This window comes from Cajanus cajan, chromosome 3 (assembly GCF_000230855.2).
Source record: "Cajanus cajan strain Asha chromosome 3, NIPB_CcT2T_4, whole genome shotgun sequence".
Lineage (NCBI taxonomy): Eukaryota > Viridiplantae > Streptophyta > Magnoliopsida > Fabales > Fabaceae > Cajanus > Cajanus cajan.
This window is the reverse complement of record NC_138519.1, coordinates 20,328,203-20,353,877: the sequence shown is the minus strand read 5'-3', so window position 1 is coordinate 20,353,877 and position 25,675 is coordinate 20,328,203. Positions and strand designations below refer to the sequence as shown.

General features: G+C 30.3%; 2 protein-coding genes across 17 annotated transcripts; one reads left to right on the top strand and one right to left on the bottom strand.

Moving 5' to 3' along the window:
- Positions 1 to 177: 177 nt before the first annotated feature.
- Positions 178 to 15,817, top strand: LOC114915580 (actin-related protein 2/3 complex subunit 5A). 16 transcript variants are annotated; one of them, XM_083070651.1, is made up of 8 exons: positions 179 to 376; positions 2,426 to 2,457; positions 4,077 to 4,273; positions 8,403 to 8,472; positions 11,032 to 11,220; positions 11,309 to 11,384; positions 12,387 to 12,487; positions 15,456 to 15,817. In XM_083070651.1, exons 5-8 carry the CDS (start codon positions 11,132 to 11,134, stop codon positions 15,589 to 15,591), a joined length of 402 nt encoding a protein of 133 aa, XP_082926777.1. In that variant the 5' UTR covers positions 179 to 376; positions 2,426 to 2,457; positions 4,077 to 4,273; positions 8,403 to 8,472; positions 11,032 to 11,131; the 3' UTR covers positions 15,592 to 15,817. The 16 variants fall into 16 exon arrangements, with proteins under 16 accessions (XP_082926787.1, XP_082926783.1, XP_082926786.1 ...); XM_083070661.1 differs by lacking the exon at positions 2,426 to 2,457 and having other exon boundaries at positions 178 to 376; positions 4,077 to 4,255; positions 11,118 to 11,220; XM_083070657.1 differs by lacking the exon at positions 2,426 to 2,457 and having other exon boundaries at positions 178 to 376; positions 4,077 to 4,255; positions 11,091 to 11,220.
- A 4,290-nt stretch (positions 15,818 to 20,107) lies between these two features.
- Positions 20,108 to 24,107, bottom strand: HAT3 (homeobox-leucine zipper protein 3). Its single transcript, XM_020347064.3, has 4 exons — positions 23,639 to 24,107; positions 22,737 to 23,062; positions 21,492 to 21,571; positions 20,108 to 20,889 (listed from the first exon to the last, which is right to left on the bottom strand). Exons 1-4 carry the CDS (start codon positions 23,793 to 23,795, stop codon positions 20,553 to 20,555), a joined length of 900 nt encoding a protein of 299 aa, XP_020202653.2. The 5' UTR covers positions 23,796 to 24,107; the 3' UTR covers positions 20,108 to 20,552.
- Between the last annotated feature and the right edge of the window lie 1,568 nt (positions 24,108 to 25,675).

Genomic DNA, 25,675 nt, shown 5'->3' with positions numbered 1-25,675 from the left:
TGAAATTAAACTTAAGAAAAAAATTAAAGAATGAAAATAAATTTTTAGCAAATAAAAATTAATATAATTATTAATAATTTATATTTCTATTTATATTATTTAAAAAGTTTCTGACGTTATATAATAATTTATAATATTATTTATAAAACGTATATTATAAACATACCGTAAAAAAGAAATTGAAAAACGAATCACGTTCACCAAACAGCCACCGTTACTAATCCCTAATCCTCTCGTCAGTTCCGCTTGTTATCGTTGTAGAACAACGCCAACCACCTCCTCGAAGCACTCTTCATCTTGGTGGCACAGCCTCTCCAATTGTTCGTCAAGGAAAACTCCTACATCCCTCAATATCTTCAAGACCTTTGATCCCTCGGTAAGTTTGTCGTTCCCCTTCTTGCAATTGACGTTCGCTTTAGTTCCGCAGATAATCCTATACATAACACATTTTAAAAAATTTTGATAATTTGCACCTCTAGAAATTGTTGTGGTTTGGGTTTTTGAGATGAGGTGAACATTTTGCTAGTGATGTTAGATAGGGGGCTGGATAAGCTGCTAGTTAACTGCATAACTTTGTCTCGTGCTGATTATTTGAGTTTTTTTTTTCTTTTGGTTATTGGATATTTGAGTGAATTTAGTTTTTTTTTTTTAAATGTATGGATGAATTTTGGGTTAAATAAATTATGCTTCTTCTTGCACTTTCAATTAAGCCCTTATTTTTGTTTTGGTGTATGTCTTTTATTTTTTTGTAAGTGGAGTGGTGCAAAGTATATGTTGTTGGTTTGTGTATACAGGATAGTGAGATGGTATTGGAAAGAGAATCTGCTGGGTGCATTTTTTATTTTTGGTAATTTTTAAACCTTATTATGATTTGTTCAATTTTTGTAGTTTCATCACTGTTTTAACCTATGACGCATCACTATTTTAGAGCATAGCACTGCTCATATACATATAACTTATAGACATATAATTTATAGACATGTTGGAAACAGACACTTTTATACTCCACGAGTATGATCTTGTGGTTGACTTTTGGAATGACTAAATACTGATATAAGACCATGTCTTAATATCATCCAAGTATGTCACTTTTACTCTAATTTCACACACAATTTAGTAACCTGTTTTGGAATAAATAATCATTATTTTTGTTGTATACCCGAGACAGTTTTGAAAATAAATGAATTATTCCCCTAATAAAGACAGTGCTCAACACATGTTGCATGTTCCATTTTGTTCTTTTTTGTTGTGTTGCTGTTCTGTTGAATTGTGTTTTGTTGGTTCTCTTTGTGTGTATTCTTCTTATGTTTCCATTTATTATGCTTATTCCTCTGTCCATGTTGTATGGTGGCAAGAAATAGAGGATGCATTTGTTATTGTCAAAATTCCTATTATATATATTACACTCTTTTTTTTCTTGATTTTTATTTTATATCTTAATCACGTTTAATCAACCTATAGAGTTTCAAATGGTTTGACTTTATATGACTTCAACAGTGAACTAAACAAAGACACAGTGAATTAATTGGTTCATTCATCACATAACAGCAATACATCCATGATTTATCTTTTTCTGCCTTTGGTAAGTTACTCAAAGCTAATTTGTCGGTGCTTGAGATGATGCATGAATATATTGTGGACATGGTTTTAAGCAATTATCCTTTGTTTTGTTGAGTTTACCTTTTTATTTATATTTATTTATTTTCTATTGTGTCACCGGTAATGAGTTTCAGGGTTTCAAGGCATATAATTCTTTCTATTCCTGAATGCATCGCTTTCTTTTCCTCATTAACTCTGTAAAGCAATAACATTTTTTGTATATTTTATTGAACTATTGCAAATGACTGTATTCTTAGATGGCCGATAACTTTTCTGCTTTGTATTCTGCACTAGTTATTTAGGATTGTTCTATGGTCTCATAATTGTCAAATTTATTTGGCTGTCAAATTGGCAGACCAGATTAATGGTCAATTATTCTCTTTTTTTTATTTATTTATTTTCTTTTTGCGAGGAACTATATGACTTCTATTGGTTATTACTACTTGAAATCTACTCATTTTAGTTTGAGTAAGTTCTTGAAAAGTTAAACATAAAATTGACTGGTGATGAAAAAATGCTGTGAATTGTTTCATGCATTAGCTTGAGCTTCTGAATGAAATGGTTTCCTAAAATGTTTTAAAGCTGATTAAAAATGAAGTTACCTCAGTGCCTCCCGTCTTGTAATTAAAGTTTCCATGTAACAAGTTGTTAATCTAAGTATTAGTAAACTAGTAATTTTGTTATTTTTCAATGCTTCAATTTCATCAGCTTTACACATTGAGGGAAGTTATAAACATCATCCTTACTCTTATATGTAATAGTTTGAATTCTTATTCTTAGTATCTGTTCAACCCAATTGCTGAAAATAACATTTTATTCACTTCAGGGCTCATTACATCAAACCGCACGATCTGGGTAGTAAGTCATATACCCCCTGTTATGATTTCAATTCATATCAAACAACTATTTTCCGTCTATAACTCATAATTGTGTCCAAAAATCATTCATTCTTAAAATTTATTTTAGTTCAATTTTTTATAAGAATAATTTGGTTTTTTCTAGTTTAATCCAATTTAGTTATTTATTAGTTTAGTTTTAATTAATTATTTATAACATTTCCTAATTATAAATTTTTTTATAACTAAAGTGTACTAAACTACTTTTTATAATAGTTTCGTTTTTGAAACTAAACTTAAAATATAGTTTAATTTAACTTTTATCAAAATTAGTTTAGTTTTTTATAGTCTAATTTAGTTTAGTTTTTACAATAGTTTAGTTTAATGTAGTTTTTTGAACACCCCTAAACATAAGTGAACCATTTTGAATGAGAAGGCTAGTTGGTTATTCCACATAAGGATCCAAAAAATAAGTGCACGCTGATATGGGACCAAACTTGTTTCTTGGTTTTCGTATCCTTGTCATGTTTAAATCCTTTGTGGGTTATGATCAGATGAAGATAATTTTCACTACCCGTGAGAGTTCGAGGTAACTTTGTAGCTTGCATGTGGGAAACAAATATTTGTATTCGAGTTGTTCCCGACTTACTATATTTATGGGTTTGTGTTGTGTGTCGTAATTGGTGTGTGGACTACTTAAAGAGCATCGGTGTGATGTCTCTTTGGTTGGATGCTATTTAATATGAATGGTGTTACTGTTGTCTTTTTGCTTGTGTATTTATGATATGTGAAAGTGATGTCTTTTAAATATTTGTCTTGCCAAGCAAATAAGAAATTTATAACAAGTTTTCATTACAAATTATGGTGAAAATGCATTCAAAAGTGAAAATTAAGGGGAAATTGTGTATTTTACATCCTTGTTACGAAGAACAATAAAATATTACTACTGCTATTGTAATTATTATTCTCATTTGGATGATTCATTTGTTGATGAGAAGTTATGTCTGGGTGATAATATTAAAAATTAAATATTTTTATAAATATAAGAAGGGTTGAATCACTTTGTGCCACTAATAATGATAGGTAGATAGAATATTAGAAGATTGTATGTAGTTATTTAGAGAGAATATAATTTTTTTTATATCTAAAGAATATAATGGTCCACTAAAAAGTGGAGACCAAAAATAGTTACATAATCTTAGTATCTTTTTTATAATAGATATAAATAAAATTTAAAATTGATTTAAGAATTAAATATAATACTAATATATTTAATAAATATTAATAATTTTAGATATTTTGATTAAATAAATTATGAACACGTACATTAAAAAATAATACATATATGCATCACGCATAAGTACTTAAAAAAATGTCAAAAAATAAGAAAAAGTGTAATTAGAAATTAAGGTAATAAAATTTAGAAAAATAAAAAACTCTATGCGCGACAAAATTTTAAGTTTCCTTTTCACTTGTTGATATAAAGTTCCCTTTGTTGATACATTAATTTAAAAAAAAAATAATAAAAAATATAATATTTTTATAAATACTATAGAGATTTTATTATGATTTGAGTTATAATTTTTATAATTTTTTAATTTAATATTGACGGAATAAAGTTGCCATGGATTGGGCTTATAGGTTTTTTTCCACGTTTGGGCTCCTAAACCCATTATCAGAGACCAAGCCCAACCCAGCTAACTCAACAGTGGGCTAAACATTCATTCTTCCCTCCGAAATTTAACAACACAGCGCCACTCCCTCGCCGTGGCAGACATTCGAGACTCCCTCACCGGCCACGACACCTCCTTCCCTGTTAGGTATTCTCGCTCTGTTAGGTATTTTACTTTCATTCTTCGCCGGCCACGACACCTCCTAATTATGCGTTTCGATTATGAAATCGGGAAATCTGGGACTAGTTATTTGGAAATTCTATGTCATTGTATTTGTTGGAGTGGTTTAGGTATTTTACTTTCCTTCTTCGCCGGCCACGACACCTTGATTGTCATTGTATTTGTTGGAGTGGTTGGTTGCATTTTGTTGTATTTTTTAATTAAAGGACGAGAAGAAAATGATGTTTTATTTGCTCAAATTACTAAATATAAAGGAAAATCAAATATATTATATGAGATTAAATGGAAAACCTTGATCTGGGCCTATGAAGGGGCCCAAAACCCAAGGGTGAAAATTTTCAATCAAATCAGTTTCTACTCTTATTAGTTGGCTTTTTCTATCATTCTATACTGGGACAATAATGAGGTAGATGAACCTTGTCGAATTACAAAATGATCATGGCTTCTAAATTTGGGAGAGTTTCTTTTTGTGTTGCTTTTGTTTTTTAATTTTAAGAGTTGGAACGTGAAAGGGTAATGATGTGCTTGTGTTATATTTTTGTATCAATTGATCCTTCAAGAAGAAAACGAAAGTTGATTCTTTGTGCTTTATGAGTGAGTTGGATATTGAATTTGAAGTTTGTAATGAGTGAACACAAAAAGTAAATTAGTTCTATGTATAAATGTTCATATCGTTTATGTGATGCAGTTTGGTTGTTTCTACATGGGTATTGTTAGTTATCCATGTGAGCTAAGAGATAAACATTGTGCAATTTGCTCATGGAAATTCCCCCTTCACATTTTCTTTCCATCCAAATAAGTTTACAGAAACTTGTTCTGTTTTGTGAGTCTCAACAAGAACAAACTTTGAATGTCAAGTAACATATTATACAGGGGGTAGCATTTCTGTTTTAGACTTGTTAATTCTTGAATGAACTAAGTGTGTTCATTTCTGTGATAAATATTTTGATGCATTTTGTAATGTTGAACTAGGTTCCTCTGCGAGAGTAAAGTTGTTTGGTGCAAGTGATATACCAAATGTGTATTTTTTAATTAAAGAAGTGGTCAGATTTTATGTTTTATAAATATAAAGGAAAAACAAATGATTCAGCAGCTTCCGGAAACAATTTGTTACAATTCTGTTATTGCTTTACTGTTTGTTGTGGGTTATGCGTGAGAAATAATTCTCTTTTAGGAGACCCTCTGTCCTCAAATTCAGAGTCTGTTAAAATCACATCAGAAATAATTACATGAATCTTGATATAGATTTTTACATGTTGATTTTACTATATTTTTATCCACTTACTATGTAGAAATTAAAAGATTGTCATGAAGTTTGTGTATAAGACTATGAATGTGGATGTAGATTTTGAAACTCATCCTGTATGTGAAATGGTAGGTGAAAGCTTTTTCCATTAATTTAATCTCATAATTTAATTAGAGTATCCCACAACTTTGTGCTTCTTTTTCCATTAATTAATTGATAAAAGTGAATCTTCTATTAATTACTTGGTGCAAGTTAACAACAGTTTTGCTATGTACGTACTTATTGTCTTTGTACTTATTGATAATTGAGAAATTGAAGTTCGTCACAGTAATGGATTTGATAATGGTTAGATAATGAAAATGAAATGAATGACTGGCCTTGATTCATTTGTTTTTTTAGTTCTGTTTCATTTATTCTGCATATAAGAGTGGCAAAAGTTTGATCAGCTGATCCAGTTGCATCTCTATGTAGTAGAATCCAATTTATTAAAACTGGATATGAGATTTACAAGGTCAATTGGTATTTTTGTTTAAATGAATTGACGACCTTTCATTGAATGCATAGCGTTGTTTGTGTTCAATTGGTTGTGAATCTCACTTTCTCTTTTTGGCCTCTGGAAAACTACTTCATTTGACTGAGTGGGATCTGCAAAATGCTTCTTTTCTGCTGGAAGGTTACTGGAGTACCAAAAGTATATGTCTTTTAATGATGTATAATTATGTATCTTTATGTCTCGCTCATAAAGTTTTTTCAAAGTATAATTACCTAAAGAAGAAAGGCCTATAATTGAGAATATATAAGACAGTTTTTATAATCAAAGAATTAGGGATAATTTAATTTAATGAATTTCAAATAAAATAAAGTTGATAGTGAAATGGCATTACAGTGGAGAATAATTAGAAATGATTTTGGAACTTATTCAATTTTATTCACATTATTATATTATATATTGAATTGTGTTGGTCATTTTGTGAATTCTAGCTACTCTTGACCACTTGGTCACAACTTTAATATTATGTTAAGAATCAACTATCCTAAAAGCTTAAGCAATTAGATACAGGGACTGAGGAATTTTTTATATATCTCTAAACAGATTCATCACCAATATTTGGTATTCGTTTACATTCATGGTTTACAGCAAACATTGCATCCATGTGCCATTAGGTGAGTCAGCCACATAGATAAATTGATGGCACTAGCCTCTAACAGATATATGATGCAATTTACTTTTTTTTTTTATTTTTTAATTTTTGGCCTAGGATTATCTAAAATATTTCCAAACACCTAATAAGCATGGGATCATGAATGATCATTAGGTGTTGTGGCTTGAATGTGTTTAGGAGCTAGTTTCTTTGACTGATTTGATTACTATTCTTGTTAAAAAGGTTTGCAGAAAAGCTATCCTGTGCATTCATGTTGATAAGTAACATAGGAGGGAGCCAATATTCAACAAAAATATATTGCATAAAATTGAAAATACAGAGTTGATTTGCTGTTAATATTCATACTATAAATTATAAAAGTTTCATATACAAAATACACAAATTAAAAAATAAATATGACGAGTGCAGCAAACTTCTACTTATTCCCATCAATGGTTACAAACAATACAGGAAATATCAAACTATAAACCAAAAATAAGGAAAATGTACCCTCTCCTGCCTCTGCAGCAGAATATTACCTACAACAAATATGGAATTGGATGCTTAACCCAATATGGAATTGTTTGCTTTTGCTCTATTTATGATGCCGCGAATATTTTCTTATTTGTATATGCTTTTTTAACTTAATAGAATACAAAGTACGAGGCTTACTTGGCTGTATGTTATGCTTTTGCTGTTAAATTATCCTAGTTGTAAGTTATGCCTTTATTTTCTTGTGTTTTTACTGAATTTTTATGATATATATCGGCACTCTATTACTGTGGCTCGTGATATATTTGCACGAGTGTTATCCTTTCAATATTACATGTTAAAAAATATTAATAAAAAATAATGAAAGAGAATAGGATGTCGTGACAAAAACTACTACAAAGTTTTCGGAAGATCTCTGACATAGTTTAATAATCAATTTGCTTTCCAAGATTTACATGGCAATGTGTTCAAATTCATGTACTCAATGTCAAATACATCGGAGTCTTATAAATAATATCCAAAACAACGGAATATGAACGAAAGTTTAGAAAAATAGATAATCCTCTCTCTCAATCTCTTTATATATAATATCAAAGAAATTAGTCCATTAACAATAAATAATAAAGAAATATTTTTTATACTAATGATAACAAAAATAATTAATATGTTATTGGTTACATTAAAATAATTAAATCTTATATATTTCACGTTATAATACATCAATGTGTGATGTGCTGTGAGTAGTTAGTAACAATCGCTTGAATGGTATAATATATACTTGCTAACAATTTTTCTAAATACAATGATTTGAGAATTTAATTACTTTATAAAAAAATTAAAAATAAAAAATTTTAATTGAACTAATTAAAAATACAGTTTAATAGAAATTTTAGAAAAAGGAAAATGTGAATTTGTGAGCAAAAGAAACAAAATTTTTAAAATAAAATAGGAGGACTTGTTTAATATTAAATTAATTATTTTCGAAGTAATTTTTTTAAAAAATTTAATGTTATAAAAAATTTTGTCAAGTTTTTAGGTAAATAAGAGAAAGAATGATTTCTTTTTGATTGAAGGATTTGATGGAGAGGGAGATGATTTTTTAGGAAGTTAAGAGAGAGAGATATTCCCAAATCCCAATCCATTACCAATAATTCTGTTAATGGGTTTTGAGAGAGAGATAAGAGGTTCATAATCTGATCCTATGTTTTATACTTTTTAATTCAATCCATTGCAGTGGTCACATTTCTGTGTTCTCACACTACATAGCCAGCCACAACCCTAAGCTTCTGTTCCTACACAACCTGGTTAGTAAAAGTTCCCTATATTTTATTAATCTTAATTGCTCTGTTCATCAGAATTCAGTATATTGTAAATTTGTAATTTCTAAATTGTTAGTTGTAAATTTTACTGATCTCAATTGCTCTATTGTAATTTGTAAATTTATGATTTCTATGTTGTTGATCTTAATTGCTTTGTTGGAAATGGGAACTGGGAAGTATGCTATTTGAGTCTTGGAAATGGTTTCATGGTCTGGATTGTACATTTTTATACATAGCTACTTAACGCGCTGGAAATTAATGAAGTCAAGTGAAACAATAGATGAAGATGAAATCATAGCTGGAATTATATATATTCTTTCATTTTTAATATCTAGGAAGAAAAAGTATTGTAGGATGTTATTAATGTTGTTTTGGGGATGTATTTGACTATTTTTTATTAGTCTTTTGAAATTGGTTGTTTGGTTGAGATCATATGTAAAGCAATCTGGGAACTAGATTGAAGAATTTGGTGCTCTTTAGTCAATAGTCAATACCAAGTACCAACCATAATTGAGCCCAAATAGCAATCCTTTCCACCAACCTCACAATCTCAGATGTATGATCAAGAATGTGTAGTTTTGTTAAACATAAAGTAATACTTGCAGAACCCTTCTTTCCTCTCTCACTGTTCTTTGCTAAAGATCACATGCACCACTGGCTCAATTACTGCCTTCACTCTCTCCCACTTCAACATCACCCTCACAATACCACCCTTCATTTGTGACCTCACAAACCTTGACTTCAGCTTCAATTTCATCCCTGGTGACTTCTCCGCACCCCTCTACAACTGCTCCAAAGTGGAGTACCTAGACCTCTCTAGGAACAACTTTGATGGCAATGTTGCCCATGTCATTGACCAAGTTCAGCAAATTGGAGAAATCCTTGTGTCAATTGGAGATATGATGCCTTTGGAGAAGCTGGATATGTCAAAAAAAAGCCTCAGCTTCTTGGTTTCTTCACTCAGTTCCAATCCTTGTAATTTTTGCAACATCCTATAATGCTTCACCAACATGGCAATCTCATTTGCCAAACCCAATTCCTGCACAACAGGGTAAACACATTGAACCATTGATCAATACTTGATAAAAATTAATGGTTAGTTGTCACATTGGTTTATCCCCTTGATTTCATTGCACACTTGAGCATATGATTCTATCACTGAAAGCTGTTGATAGGATATTTTCTGGTGTCACCATGCTTGTAAATATGGGTCAATATGTGTGATCCTAATTTATAGTCCTTAAGAAATGGCTTAATAGTAAATAATTGGAATAAGGGTCTTATTGGATGGCCCTGACATTATGGAAGAAAAACCCTCGAGGTGGCTTGCTTTATAAGAGAAGAAAGTGGATGAGATATTTTAGCATGCTCTCCCAAAATTATAGCATGTTCTCTCTCCTTGTTTGTTTTGTTTGTGTTTAAATTGAATGTTATTTGTTGATGAGGATCAACTTGGTATTGTTTTGGTTTGTGTTTAAATTGAATGTGATTTTTTGATGAGATCAACTTGGTACTGTTTTGGAAACCTTGTTTTGATAGGAGGTGAATAGGATTTTAGTATTACACAGTGAGTCTATACTTATGTTAATGTTTTTAGTTATTCTTTGATATTAAAATTTAAAACTTATGTATGACCTTTGAAAGCCATCCTTTTAAGTTTTAGTTGTTATTTTATACTCTTTTAGTTAAAGTTTGAACATTTGGATAAGTGGTTATGTCAACCTTTACTACTTTAGAAAAGTTTTAAAAATATTGTATCTCTTCTATAGTTCTATTTTGCTTTTATAATAAATTAATAAAATTAAAATTTATAATTATATGTTACTTTTTATTTAGTTTTTAATTTTACTATTATTTAGTTTATTTTATATATATGTGTATATAAAGAGAGATTCGTTTATTCTATATAAGTCATGTTTTATATCAAATTTTATCGATCTAATTATTAAACTTAAAGTTATTAATGTACAGAATAAATTTGTAAATTTTAAAAAAAATTAAAAATCATTTGATACTTCGTTTCATTAATTCTAATTGATAGATAATCTCATTTAGGTAAGTTTATATAGACTTATTTCGTTGAATAACTCATATTTTACATCAAGTTTTAAACATTCAACCATTGAATTTAAAATTCTTAATACATAGATCAAATTTGCAAATTTTTAAAAAATTTAAAAATTATTTAATACTTCATTTCATTAATTCAAATCAATGTATAAAATGATTTTATAATTATCCGTTAATTTAAATTAATGAAATAAAATATCAAATAATTTTTAAATTTTTTAAAAATTTACAGACTTAATATATACATTAAGAACTTTAAATTCAATTATTAGATTGTTGAAATTTGATATAGAATATAAGCTGTTGAACGAAATAAGTCTACATAACTTTACTATTGGAGTAAATAGATTTCTTATCTTGTTGAAAAGATAAAATCTATGATTTACTATTTACAATTTTTTTTTTAATAAACATGCATTATTATTTATTAATTAATTAATAGCACCCACTTAATGAATAAAATAAAAATAAAAGGGACCCACTTAATGAGGTAACGTACTGCACCGTTCGGAGACTGAGATCTGAAGCTTCAGTTGTTGTTGTTTGGTGGAAACGAAAAGAAAGGAATTGATCAATGGCGGGAGCAGAAGAAGCAGATAACACAAATGCCATTATTACCAGAATTGAACACAAATCTCGCAAGATCGAAACCTTACTCAAACAGTAACCCCTTTTCTTCTCTCTTTATTCACATCAATTGCTATTGTTATTGCCATTCTTCTAAACACCTTTCAAATTTGCAATTTTTTAGGTATAAACCCATCGAAGCGCTTAAAACCGCCCTTGAAGGCACATATGCCATCATTGTTGGAGATGAGCGTTGCAAGGTTTTCTCCAATTGCTTGTTTTTCTTTTTTTTTTTTTTTGAAAAAGAAAATTTTTATGCTTCACTGTTATTTTGTGTTTATGTTTATATTTTGCTTTTGCCCTATTGGGCTACTTATCTTATTTTTCCTTCTTATTTTATTATTGTACATTTGGGCATGTTTGTGGAAGCATTTTTAGGAGAAAAAAAGAATTAGGAAGAAAAATCCAAATAAGTTTTTCTCATGAGCTAAAACTAGCTTGTGTAAGTTAAAAATAAGATTTTGAACGAGAAAACTTCAATAAATTAACTTATGTATAAATTAATTTTAGTTTAAGAGATACTTATTTCATTTTTCCTTCTTCTTTTTCTCTCTGTTAAGTTTACCTGAATAAACTTTTTATCCAAATTGAACATAGAGCAAATTACTCTAACGTCCTTGTGATTTTTTTGATATTCACACAATACACCTGCCCTTTTAACTTCACAGTAATCCCTCTTTACAAGAATACACGGTGTAACGTGTTTCTTGGGCAATATATGATAGTGTAATGTATTTCAAATAATTAAGGGAGGTTAATGTAAGAAAAGCAGATAGGGTATCAAGTGAATTTCGAAGAACTAATAGGTGGTACCAATGTAATTTGATATTATTATCATGAATAAGCTATTTTCAGTGAGCATTAAAGACTAGGGTTTTCCTATTTTGTTACTCAGGAGGCCTGGTGCTATTCAAATGAAGTTTTCTAATTTCTTAACAACATATTTTTCATATATCTTTTTTTTTCTTCAATTTTTCTTTCTATATTTTAGAGTTTTGATGCTTAAATATCTTTGCTTAGATTTGATTTCGGTTGTTGTGTTACAAAAACAGTGTTTTTCCCCCTTTTAAAGCTAAGCTTAACTAGCAAAGACTGTTCTTTTTGATACATGTATAATTGTAATTGAAGTTTTGTAATTTGTTGAAAATTTGAAAACATGACATATTTTAGATAAACCTTGATTATCATTGTTCTTTTGGCAGGCGGCACAATGGCTTGTGGTGCATAGAGCTATAATGGCTATAAAAGATGTGGATGGGATGCTTTCTTCCTTGGATCCTGAGTACTATGATATCCTAATGAAGTGAGTGGTGAAGTATTTTGTTTGAATTCAATTTTACATGTCATTTTTAATTTGACTAGCTTCTCATTCTCTTAAAATGCAAATTTGATTGGATGATGTAACAGTCTGAGGTTTATAGTTAATGGTCATTGTAGTTTCGTGACTTTGGTCTGCATTCTACCTAACATGATATGTGCTGCACTGGAACAATTAAAGCAAAAAATTGGAATATGAAGATGTAATAAACATAAGTGATTCGTTTGTAAATTTTTCAGAAATGTAATGATAATATGTTGATGAAATCATAACATAGATGTGAATAGCATTCTAAGGGATGTTTATATAGTGTGGGGAAAATAATGGTTATAAAATTTGGAAGGAAAAGGAAGTGTTGATCTTCCCTGCTGTCACAATTCTGTATTCAACCTTATTTTGTTCTAGAATACCTGTGACATGTTTTTATCCTAATATTTTATTGAGAAATGTTGGTAACACACTCTTTTGATTATACTCTGCTATTGACTGAAATTTATTGGAAATTACAAATTTTTGTAAGTCCCATTTGGCAATTTTCAGTTTCTCTCTTGATTTTACATTTTTCAATAAATTTTAACAAATAATAGTGTGTTAGAAGGAGTGTGTTGTTAGCACTCCTCTGTTTTAGAAACTTTCTAATATTGATACAAGTTATTTAAACAAAGGAAATTTCATATAATTTTCATAGCATAAATTATCATGGATTTTGTTGTTTTTTTATATATAACTTCTAGTTATTTTTGAAAGAATTACAGTCATATGGGATGATGTATAGAATAGGAAAATTAGAGAAAATTGTTTACTTTCTGGTTAATTTTATATGGCTATAATGGCCTGCTATGTGTGAATCAAGATGCTACTTATATTTTCATTTATGAATATTATTCCAAGAATTTTCCTTGTTTCTTTTGGTGAATTCTAGAATTTCTATTAGTAATTACTTGTCCATAATAAAACTAGCCCACCTCTTTTGTATCCCTTTCAGTTCTGTCCTACTTTATTTTTCCCCACATGCTTCAATTACAATTGATAAATCAACTCATAATATAGCTAGGTTACAGGATCTTATCTGGGCACACTCAGTTTTTGAGAAAATTATCCTACAATAGCATGTAGTAGCATGCTTTGGAATCTCTCAAGTACTTACCTCTTGTTAATACATTGATTATGAGTCTGTTTGGGTGCAAGTTCTAAGTGCTTTTGAAAATTTCTCTATTGCAAAAAAAATAAACTATTTTCTGTAGAGAGACTCTCAAAAAGTACTTCTAAACTTATATCTAAACATGCTGTTTATATTCGATGGTTCAACTTGATAAATGAAATTTATGTGCCCCTTCCGTCATGTTCCCCTCTCAAGAGTACTTGGGGACAAGTTATATATCGGATGTCTCAAATTCACTATGTGCAGTGTGAGACAATTGTTAGATGTCAAAAACAGGGAAATAAACTTGCAAATGAATGTACACTCGGATCTAATCTATCAATCAAAAATGACAATTATATTTTAGATCATCTGTTCCAACTACAACCTGTATTTTATTGATGCAACCACAAATTATATTAGAGTAGATTTTATAACTAGTATTCTTTTTCATTGGCTATGCATAAGGTTTATATGTTAAAAGTCACAAATATATGATCCCTCATTGATCATTTGTCAACATGAAGGATCTGCTTAGGAACAACTGGGTTGTGTATCTATTCAACATCATTGTCTCTTGCACAATAGTTCTTTTGTCAACCCTCATTGAGGCACACTCCCATATTATTCTTGCATATTCATTTGTGATTTTATAAGATTTCAGTTAGAAATATTCATGTAGTTAATATCAACCTTACAAACTTGTAAAATTTTCTCATTTTAGATCAGCATGCTGCGGCTATTCTCCTCAGGTATCTACATGCTGCAAAACATGAATTACAACCTCAATCTTTTAAACCATATACCAAATCACTAGTCTGCATACTTCAAGAGTTAGAAGGGTTCTTTCATGCCCATCCTAGGACACAAATACCGAATGCCTCAAGAAGTGTTTTTTTAGAGCTTCTAGTAGCGCCCAGTGTCTCAGACCTGATATATTATTATTTTTTAACAAAAAACTGGGGAACTTAATTTTCTGTTCCCAGAACCTGTCTAATAAGTATAGAGTAAACAACTTCAAAATTAGGTCACCGTAGCCAGCAATCTCCTACCAGCTCACTACAGTTTCCGAGCTACCTCATTACACAAAAGGTGTTGGTTGTTTGCTTCAAAACATTTGAAGCACATGATGCAATCATCAGGAGAAAGGACTATATAGATCTTTAAAGTTTAAACTTCTAGTGATAGGACATCTCTGAAAATCTGTCTTCTAGAAGAAAAAAATAGTATCTATGTCGTCTGCAAACTCCACAAGGATGCCATTGGTTCCACCAAAAGACCTTACTGAAACTCACTTCCAACCTTTCATTAATTAATGCCTGAAGTCTTTCATTACTACAGTGAACATAAAGGGCAATGTAAGGTCAACCCAGTCACAGACCACCTTCCTTGAAACCAATTTCTAGCTTCTCGGTCAACCATTAACCATAACTACAAAGGTGAAAGTCCAACTTAAAAACTAAATCTGTCTCTTTCTTGTACCTAATATCCTCTACAGTCTGATAGCAATAGAGCTGCAATAGTCTCCTTGAATTGTGGTCAACCCCAGCATGAATAAGCTTTTATGATCTTATTCACTCTTGCGCCCAATCAGATAGGTCTAAAATTCTTCACCTTGACATCACTTTCCTCTGTACTTTTTAGATTTTTAATAGAGTCAAAATGGACATTGAATGAGTCTTTTTTAACAATATTATATTTACTATCGCTGATAACTAATGGTATTTAACAATATTATAGTAACTATTGTAGATAACTAATGGTATTCTTACACCATCATTTTCTGTCCTAAGAGTTTTGTATTTGCCATAGGTACTTATATAGAGGCTTAGCTACTGGAGATCGTCCTACATGTGATCATTTCCTTCGGATTCATGAAAAATTGACAGAGAAAGCAGGACTAGGTTGCATCCTACGTTACCTGACAGATACTGTAAATTTAGTTTGATTTCTGAACTGCCTTTTTAGTTGCAACGTTTTGTTCTTTTCCTTTGTTGTTTTCTATTTTTCTTGTGTTTGCAAGACTATAGCAATCAATGCAGTGAAATACTTGAGCTTAGGTTCCCAATCCCCTGAGCTAGTGTTTTTTAATTGCTTTTGGAGGAGAAATTTTAGTACATTTTGTAAAAATGCAGTCAAATATAATGAGATATATGGTACAGAAATTAAACTCATACCATAAGATTAACTTCAAATTAAATTTGAAGCCTGTGGCTAACTTTTTCCTTCTCAGCTCCCGTATTATCTAAATATGTACTAGTTTCCAAGCCAGATTAATTGACCCTAGTTATTTTGGGTTTAAGTGTAAAACATCAATATAACTGTGAAATATATTACTAAGAGTTTAAATTTGATATATTATAAAGAATTTTATGTTGTCAACTAATTAAAAAAATACTTTAAAATTTTGTGCTAAGTGTAGAATATCAATATAATTTTATGCTGAAATAAGAAATGTCGCATTGTTATATTAGATACAATCTTCCAATTCACTTTAAGAATCTTCTTATGCAAGAAGTGATTTTTTTTTTCTTTTTTACTTTATGTCAGTTTGATGTCTGGACTGTAAAACAAAAGAAATTGATGGACATACTCATTGACTTGAAATGAAAATATATTTGCTGAAACTAATTTCTTCTGGTATTTGTACAAAAGCATTTGACTTAAAATGTTTATTTAGCTTAAGGTTGAAACTTGGTTCATACAATTAAGACAAAAGGGAGAATCTAGTGTACTTTGCACTGTATAGACATTTTCACTTCAGAGAGCATTTTTCAATAAAGACTACACCAAAACATATCTGTACATAATCCAGCTGTTAAATTAAACAAACAAACTGTAACAATAACAGTTCAATAGAGCGAAATTGTCTGCACTTGACAAATTAAAGAAAGTGGGGGCAAACATCGTTCTCTACCATTAATTTTAGTACATGCCTTCAAAAGAGGAATTTTCTAAATGAGCCTCTAACAATTCAATACCCATATAATCATCAACTAAAACAAAAACTTTCGGTTAGCAATGAAGGAAAACAAAAAAAAAAATTACAAGTGTGAAATGCTGTGAAATAAAATTTTGGTAAGCAATGATGTAACTAGTGGCTTTGAAGTAATATTTTGGTGACCATTGCAAAACTGTGAAATGGAATTTCGCATCTTTCTAGAATTTTGTTGATGAAAAGTAGTATTAACAACCGGTGAAGTGAAGTGAAGTTTGTTTGGTATTTAAACTAAAATTATATAGAAAATGAATATTAGCCGCAATACACGAGTCAAAATCTGCTTGATATTAAAAATTCAACGGTCCAAGTCATTAAAATTGTGTCTGGACATTAAAGTAATTTCTTCTTAAAAATTATTAGAATCAGTCTTGTGCTGAAAGTTAGTCTTAAATTTGAATTCTAGTGTCGTTCATGTAATTCTGATAGATCAAAAAGTAACCCCAAAAAAGGAACCCCCTTCTTGTGATGATGAAGAGTTGAAATTGAAAAAAAAAAAAAAAACTTGGAAATAAAAGTAAAAAAAATCTTAATCTAAGATGTTTTCATTTTGGATTATTGGTATCTCCATGATAAGCATTCATAGGAGTGTTAGCAGTACAGCCATAACACACTTGTTTATATTAGTTGAAGTCTATGTGAGTCTTAATAATATGTGACTCGTGGATTTTAAATAAAAAAAATGTGTTAAAAAGGAGTGTATTAAAAGTATGTTACTCAGTGGTGTTTAGAGTTGTTTATGATAACAGTAACATGAGGGTTCCTACTATCCCTTTTCTCTCACTTTTTGCTTTTCATTTATTGGATTAGAATTGTACCCAAACTATCAAAGTTACTTGGACAATATTACTCTACTCAAATTTGTTGGTTTTATGCGAGCCCAACACTACTCAGATTTGTTGTGGGTTGTTTTCGGTTGTCTCAATACCAGTTGCAATTGAGGAATATCCACACAAAAAAAAACTTACAGAAAAGCCCAAGACTCTATCAAGGTTTCTTTGTAAGTGAAGTATGTGAAAACACTATGTTTTATTGTGTTTGTAGTGTTAAGTTTAAGATTACTAAAATATTTTGGATTTGTTGTTCTTTCTAAGCATCATGTGCTTTGCAAGGGTCGTTGGCTATTTTCAATTAATGAACCTTTGATAAAATAAAATGTTACTAGTATTCTTCAATGTAGATCAAGTGACATAAAACTTATGAATGAAAGGTTTTTCTTGTAAATTTTTAACATTAGTTTAATTTGACTTTTTTTTTTCTTTTGTTCGTAATTTAATTTAATTAATCCTTGTTCGAACACAATCAAATACTAAGTATGGACGATTCTCTTAGTAAGGATTCAAGTATTTGTTCATCACATTGTGGAAGACTAAGTTCTTCGACTAGACCAACTCCTTATCAATGGTGTATATTTAAGTTTTTTGGTAAAGTATCGCTCAATCAAAACTACGGATTAATCTTTCAATGGTGTATATTTAATATAATTATAACTGAGCCTTTTTAATGTTAAATGCATATATAGTTTGATTTTAGATACACATCAGAAATTTCAAATTTTCATGTTTCCAACTTTTTAATTTTGCTCTCTAAGTATTTTAAATCAATATTGTAAGTTATTTAATTTTAAATTCATTCTTTGACTATATTTTTGTTCAAATAATTTTCTTTTAACTATTAAATTATTTATTAATTTTTAAATTCATTTTTTTCTTTTAAGGTATCAATTTATTTTAGATTACGCTAGATAATACTTTAAACCAGCCTGACTTCTGTGCAAAACGTAACACTAATAACGATTGGGAACATCCTTTACAAAGCATATCTACCCTTCTATTGAAAGACAGTCTCTTGTAATCTTCTTTTGTTTTCTTTCGCATGAAAAAAAAAACAACAAATTTATATCACTTCAAAAGAAGGCAAAATTAGTATGATATATATATATATATATATATATATTTAATAGTGTAAAATTAATTATATACCAAAGATTAAAAGTCGATGACTTCTTGGTATGTTTCGGTGATTAATAAAATCTAAAGAATTATTAAAAATGTTATAATAATCGTTAATAAGTTTATCCTATGAACCCAAACTCAATAAGATTAGTATAAATAATGATGTTTAGAGAAATAAAAAGGTATTTTTACATTATTAGTTGATTAATTGTTATTCTTTTATCTGGTCCTGAAGACTAACTTGAACATTGGAGTATCTTTTATAAGTATCTTCTTTCTCCTCCTCGGACAGATATATTTGAAGACTATTAAATGTATTATAAAAGGTATAGGTAAGAATATGATAACTTAGAAAGAGAATTAAAATGAGGAAATTACTTATGTATCTGGTACATATTATAAATATAATTTAGAAACTCGAAGGAATAGAAAATGAAAATATGCTTTCACCATTACTACAACATTTGCTTAAATAGTATAAAACATTGTTACTTTGTTTTAGAAAGAATACAAATATACAACACGCGAGTGCAAAACTTCGCTGGGCTTTCATTTTTCACGACTTTTGGATATAAAATTTGGAAGTTTTTTCTTATTCTTACTTAAAAAATAGTCAGTTGTATTTTTTTTTATTTTATAAAAATCAACAGGTTGTAACGTGAAATGCGATATTTTTTTGTTGTTGAAGAAGAAATGCAAATTCTATCTATACACTTTAGTGTAACAAAAATGCGAATGTTCATAAGTACCTGGAAGGAACTCCTTGGTTTTTTATTTTTACAAATGAGCTAATATGAGTCAGAAAGAAATTAAAGTGAAACCCAAAAAAGTAAAAATGAGTTAGAAAGAAAATAAAGTGAAACCAAAGTAACCATAAAAAGCAAAAAATAGTTGAAGGGATGTTAGTAGATCAAATAACACAGCACATGGCACATAGATAAACTCTTTGCATACAAATTTCATAAAATACAAAGGGGCACAAGAAACTCTTTGGCTCAATTCATGCTAAAAGCAACCTCTTAAAAGAACAAGTTTACCCATGTCGCTGTAACATCTGTTACCGTGAAATTCCCTCTCCATAGATTTTATCCACCAAAAAATTTGATAATGAAAAATATAAAGCAAGAATCACCCATTTCCAGAAAAGAGACGCTTAAAAACATCATTGGCCAATGTTCCAATATGCTACGATGGGGCATGTGGCCCATGCTGCCTTTGAAAAACTTTACTTTCAAAGGCACACGTGATGATGCAAGTGCAAACCACTCACATTCACCATCACTTCATGTGTCAAATGGTATTGGAAATCCACATCTTAAGGAGAATCAACTTCACAAGCAGCCAAAGTTGTGTCCCACAGTCTGACTCACTCAACCCCATGTCCAACCATATTAGACCAAAAGAGAGAACAAAAGAGAGACAAAATCATTTCTAATTGAGACCACACTCACCACCTTTTCTCACCATGTGGCATCACAAACCCTATCTAAAGGAAACAAAACACAATAAAATAAAACCACATTCCATCCCCTTTTCAATCTTTCCAAGGTTAACAAAAACTATTCAACATATCAAAATACTAACTACTTTTAACATTTCCAAACTTTACACATCCTAAAGTTCACCAAAACATGTGCTATCTAGGCCCAAAATAAAATAAGCCAAGACAATTAGAGTTAATAACCATGAAGGAAATTCTAATTGCACTCCCTTTTTTTTTCTTTCTTTTTTTCACAATCCCCAATTTTCACTTTTTACATTCCAAAAACTAATTTCCAGAAAAAAGGAGGCGCAAGTAGAATTTCCCAAACTGTGACATAAAGTTCTAGCAAGTAAAACCAACACATAAGATTCCTATTTCATTGGTTCATTTCTGTCTAGTGCAACTAATATGTAACTTAATTCCATCCTGAACTTTTACACTACTGCCAGGACCATGACCATAAGAGTGATCAATCATGGCGGGGCATGACGTCGAATTGACATTGCCGCCCAGGGGTTGACAGGCACCGGCCGCTGGACAGCAGGGCCGAATGGGTTGCGATTTGCCACTGGCGGGTCAGAGGGTGTGATGGCCGATGAGGAAGGGGATGCAGATGAGACGGCAACTCGCTCACATGAAGGGCACATTGTAAGAGTGGTGGGAGGGTTCATGTGCATGTAGAGCTGTGGTGATAACTTCAATGCCCTAAGCTCTTGCACTTCCTTTTGCAACCTCCTATTCTCTTCAGTTAGATTCTCACAGTACCTCTTCCAGTATTCACAATCCACTTCAGTTTGCTTCAACTTGGTCCTGCATTGATTAAATCCAAGACAACATTGACATCACTTTCTTCTTTCATTACACAATGGAAGACAAAGTAACACATCTCATGACACACAACACAACAACAAAACCGCATCAGTTTTTTTTTTTTTTTTTTGCCATTGATCAATTTATCATTGTAATGTTAGAAATTTAAGCTCTTCTATTAACTCATAAAAATTGAATGAACCACCAAAGATTCCAAATTTTGACTTCAAAATTCATCATCATACTACATGTTTGTGTGTGCATGGGCCCAAGCATATGCATGTGTGACCATGTTTTTATTTCAAATTTTTCATCTAAATCATCTACAACTTTATATGTTTTCATGTCTCACGAAAGTTGTGTTATTACTTATTGATCACTCTCAAATGGGTCAAATCCAATTATTGATGTTGGAGCTATGCTTGAAGTTTTCAAGAAGAGTGACATTGATGAGGAACAACAAATCCTTCCAAATAGATAAAAACATAGTGGGGCATATATGTTACAGAAACTTAAAGGACAATAAACAATGCCACAGCACAATATTTATTACATAATAATGATTATGTACAAAAATGCCAATTTTGAGAAACCTCACTCACCTTGCTCTTCTATTTTGAAACCACACCTCCACCTGTCTAGGCCTCAGATTCAACTGCTTTGCCAAAGCTTGCTTTTGTTTCTACATATATAATAATAGTAACTTGAGACTAAATGCCAGCATTGAATTATACTTGCAAAACACATATAAATATACAATTTAGAATAAACCTCATACAAATCTAAAAATAATTAACGTAGTTTGCTTTAGTAGCTGAAATTATAAACATAGAGTAAAAATATCTATGCATGTTAGTCTAAATTTACACTATAAACCAATAAGAAATTATGAGAAGTATGACTTTCAGGCTAATTATTGTAAAGGTCTAACAAATTTTTCATACGCACAAGACAATTTGTGATTGGATAACTATGTAAAAACATTTTACACTATCAATCCACCATACACATTATTTATTCATGTTTTTATTGTTATTATGTACAAAATAAAAGAGGTAGTAATCAACACACCAACAATGTAAAGTAATTTTACACTAGCATCTAATCATACACTGCCGTATATGGTATACTGACTTTTTTATTATTACAATAATAACCTTAAAAGTCATCCTCATCACATCATATGATTTCTCATTGATTAACCATGAATTTTTTTTATACAAACACTCAATAGAAACTAAACTCAACAGAAAAGCTTAAATGAGTTTTTGCAAAATGGGACATTAAAGTAAAATTATATAAAATTAGGAGAAAGTGAGCTAAAATAAGTATTGTTTTCATTTGTTTGAAGAATTTACTCAGGCTTAAAACATGGCCACCGGCCGCAAAGTTGGGTGTTTGGTTCCAAATGACCACAATTTTGGCCACAAAGTAAGATGTTTTCAACCCGAAAGTAAGATGTTCGGTTTTCAAATGACCAAAATTTCAACAGGAAAGTAAGGTATTCAATTTTCAGGTGATCTCATTGTCAGCCACAAAGTAAGGCATTCAGTTTTTGGATCATCACAAGTCACAACCACAAGTATGGCCACATTCACTCACAATTTCCAGTAACAACAAGAACCACAACAAATTTGCATTCAAAATAGCAATTTAAAACCTTGACTTTGACAAAAGAATTAAATGACAACAAGCTCGAAACAAAACGAAATTCCTAAAAAGCATTTAAAACCTTGACTTTAACATAAGCACTAAATGACAACAAGCTCAAAACAAAACGAAATTCCTAAAATGCCCTTCATTGCGGTTGAAATTACACAAATGCCATTACCCAACCCTTAACTCACCGGGTTCAAGGTGTTGTGTTCCTTGAATGTTTCTTCAAGCACCAATGCCTGTTCCTTCGACAACCTCAGCTTCTTCCTCGAAGTGTCGCCGTCGTTGTCACCGTCGTCTTGGTCGCTTCCGCCGCCGCGAGAACACGACTCCCTCTCGTTCTCGTCTCCGTTGACCTCTCTCTCGCTCCGCTTCCCGCTGATGCTCGATATAGTGCTGTTCGGCGACGAAACGCCGTTCTCGTCGTCGCACGCCGGCGGCGCCTCCGTTGACGACAGTGGCGGCGCCACGTTCACGTCTATTCCACGGAGGAGCGAACACATTTCGGAGCTCCGATCTGCCACGTGAGACGCACGTGAGTCGGGGGGAAACGCGTAATTAACATAAAAATTAAAAATTGAAGGATGTTTCCAAATACAAAATAAGATTTAATCCATAAATTAATATATATATATATATATATATATATATATATATATATATATATATATATTCGCATTCCTCGTGCTGAGTTTGGTAGCAACAAAATATTTTCTAGTAAAAAAAATTCCAAAAAAACGTGTTCCTCAATGCATGATTTTCGTCCAAAATGGGAAATTGGTTAGTTTGAGCCAGAAATGTATGAAACGAAAAATATAAGGGTTGTGTTCTTCGATCGTAGCATGAAGAGAAAAATGAGAAAAACCAAAAATGTTTAAAAATAAGAAAGAAGTGATTTTTCTTCATGTGGATAAATAAATAAACATTCGGAGGAATCTAAAAGCCATGGAAATGGAACAAGTTAATACCATGACAAATTGAATGAAAATTAAATAAATAAAAAGAACATACCATGAAAATGGAACAAGTAAAAGGCGTGAACAATTGAATGTAAAAAAACATTAGAAAAATGGAGAGATAAAAAAAAAATTACCATGAAAATGGAACAAGTTATTGAAAGAAGCTCTTTGGTTTGAAACCGATTGAGGAGGGTTGTGCATGTTGAAAGAATGATGACTATTTTCATTTTCTCCACACCCCAGCCTCAAACTCAACCCTAAACTCAACCCATCATCATCTTTTTCATCCATTGTTGCTTTTTTTTTTTTTTTCCCTTCTCACCAAAGTTAGAGTTCTGTTGGAGTTTGGAGTGTGTGAAAGGGAAGAGCAAAATGGGGTAGGCTTTGGTGGCAGTAGCTTTTTGCAGAACAATAAAAGGATAGAAAGAGATAAATAATATATATAGATAGATACTATGAGGAGTGTGGTGAAAGAGATAGATGGATAGAGAAAGAGTAAATAGGCATAGAGTTAATGATGACTTGTGTCAGAGGGCCAAATTGGTTCAATCATCATATCAAATAGTTACTATCAACATTGTCCAACCCAACTTTACCTGCACTCCTTCCATGTTTTCATTTGTTTTGGATGCTTCAAAGTTCCAAGTCCAAGTGATGTGGTTGTCTTTTAACCATGGTTCAACTATCATTTATTGACCAAGGTTAAATCTTAATCGGATCATAAGTAACTGACCCAATTTAGGGTTTGTTTATTTCATGGTTGAATAACATTAATTTTAGTAGAATCAGTTTTAAGATATTAAATTGAAGTAAGACCAGTCTTAATTAGTTTTGACTATGTTAAAAAAACAAGTTATTTTTAGCTATCACTATGATGAATTTGTGGGAAATTATTTTAGTTTAATACGTGATTTCATATTCATAGTTTAAATATATAATTATGTTAAATTTTTTAAAGAAAAATTTTATCATATATTAATTGTATTTAACTTAAATAAAATTGCTCCTTTTAAAAAATATATATATAATATCAAATCAAAAAAAAATTTAAGTATTAATTTATGTTAAAATATGTTTTTAATAAAAAATGTACAAATTAATATTTTAATAGCAAAACAATATATATCATTATAAATAGTATAGATGTTCCTTTTTAATTAAAAATAATATTTTATTTTGATAATTACTCTAAAATATAAGTTATAATAATTTCTAGTTAACGAACAATATAAAAAAACTTTATATTTTTACTGCATATAAATTAAATTAGATACATTAACCTGCATATATAAATGATACATAATTAATACAAATAATAAAAAGTATCTTAAAATTTATTTTTTATATTAATAACATGATTATCTTTTTGTTACACTATTTCTTTTTTATAATAATAACATGCAATTAAAGAGAGATAAATTTGATTATTATCTATTAGTGAGTAATGTGGTTTGTGTTCAGTTGAGTTGAGAAGGAAAAGCCGCTTTTTTGTGTGGTTGACTGTTGAATGTGTAAAAAAGAGAATCACGCGCTGGGAGTTGTACTCGCGGAATCGGAATGAATGATGACCTCATCATGTGATGGTGATGATGGAGATATTCATGTGCCATCATTCAAAATGGGTCCCATTGTGATTCAATGGTTAGTGACATGGCTTTTCCATGGCATGCCAACGCCAACTCACCACTCACATCACTGCACCTGTATGTAACTGCCTCCACAAATTTAATACACTTTTTTAAGAACTTGAACTTAATTTGATAGAATGGAATCACTTAAATATATTTATTGTTTTATGTAAAATAAGGGTTTTGATGTTCATCATTATATTTTTATTTTTTCATCTCTTTAAATTAATAACTATTATTTTCGGCTCTTAAAAATAAATGAATTTTAATTTTAGTTCTTGTAAAATATTTTTTCTTTTATTTTTTTAGAATTTTAAAGTTATTATTTTTGTTTATATAGAGATAAATAAATAAATAATATTTATTTTAAAAAATATATAATTTTTTTTAGAGGTATCGCATTTTTTTACCAACAAAGGTAATAATTAATGAATTATGTTAGTTAAGGATTTGAACTAGTCTCTCCTTATGACTCTAGTCCTATGTCTCTCCCTTATACCACTTAGATCATCTTATAACTTTCAGAGGTGTCACATATTGACA

Excerpts from the sequence above, each read along its gene's own strand:
- HAT3 (XM_020347064.3), bottom strand. The coding sequence starts at position 23,795 with ATGGATGAAAAAGATGATGATGGGTTGAGTTTAGGGTTGAGTTTGAGG. Across the intron at positions 23,063-23,638 it reads TAACTTGTTCCATTTTCATG|ATCGGAGCTCCGAAATGTGT; the intron begins GTAATTTTTTTT and ends CTCACGTGGCAG. Across the intron at positions 20,890-21,491 it reads TTTCAAAATAGAAGAGCAAG|GACCAAGTTGAAGCAAACTG; the intron begins GTGAGTGAGGTT and ends TAATCAATGCAG.
- LOC114915580 (XM_083070664.1), top strand. The coding sequence starts at position 11,132 with ATGGCGGGAGCAGAAGAAGCAGATAACACAAATGCCATTATTACCAGA. Across the intron at positions 11,385-12,386 it reads TTGGAGATGAGCGTTGCAAG|GCGGCACAATGGCTTGTGGT; the intron begins GTTTTCTCCAAT and ends TTCTTTTGGCAG. Across the intron at positions 12,488-15,455 it reads TACTATGATATCCTAATGAA|GTACTTATATAGAGGCTTAG; the intron begins GTGAGTGGTGAA and ends TATTTGCCATAG.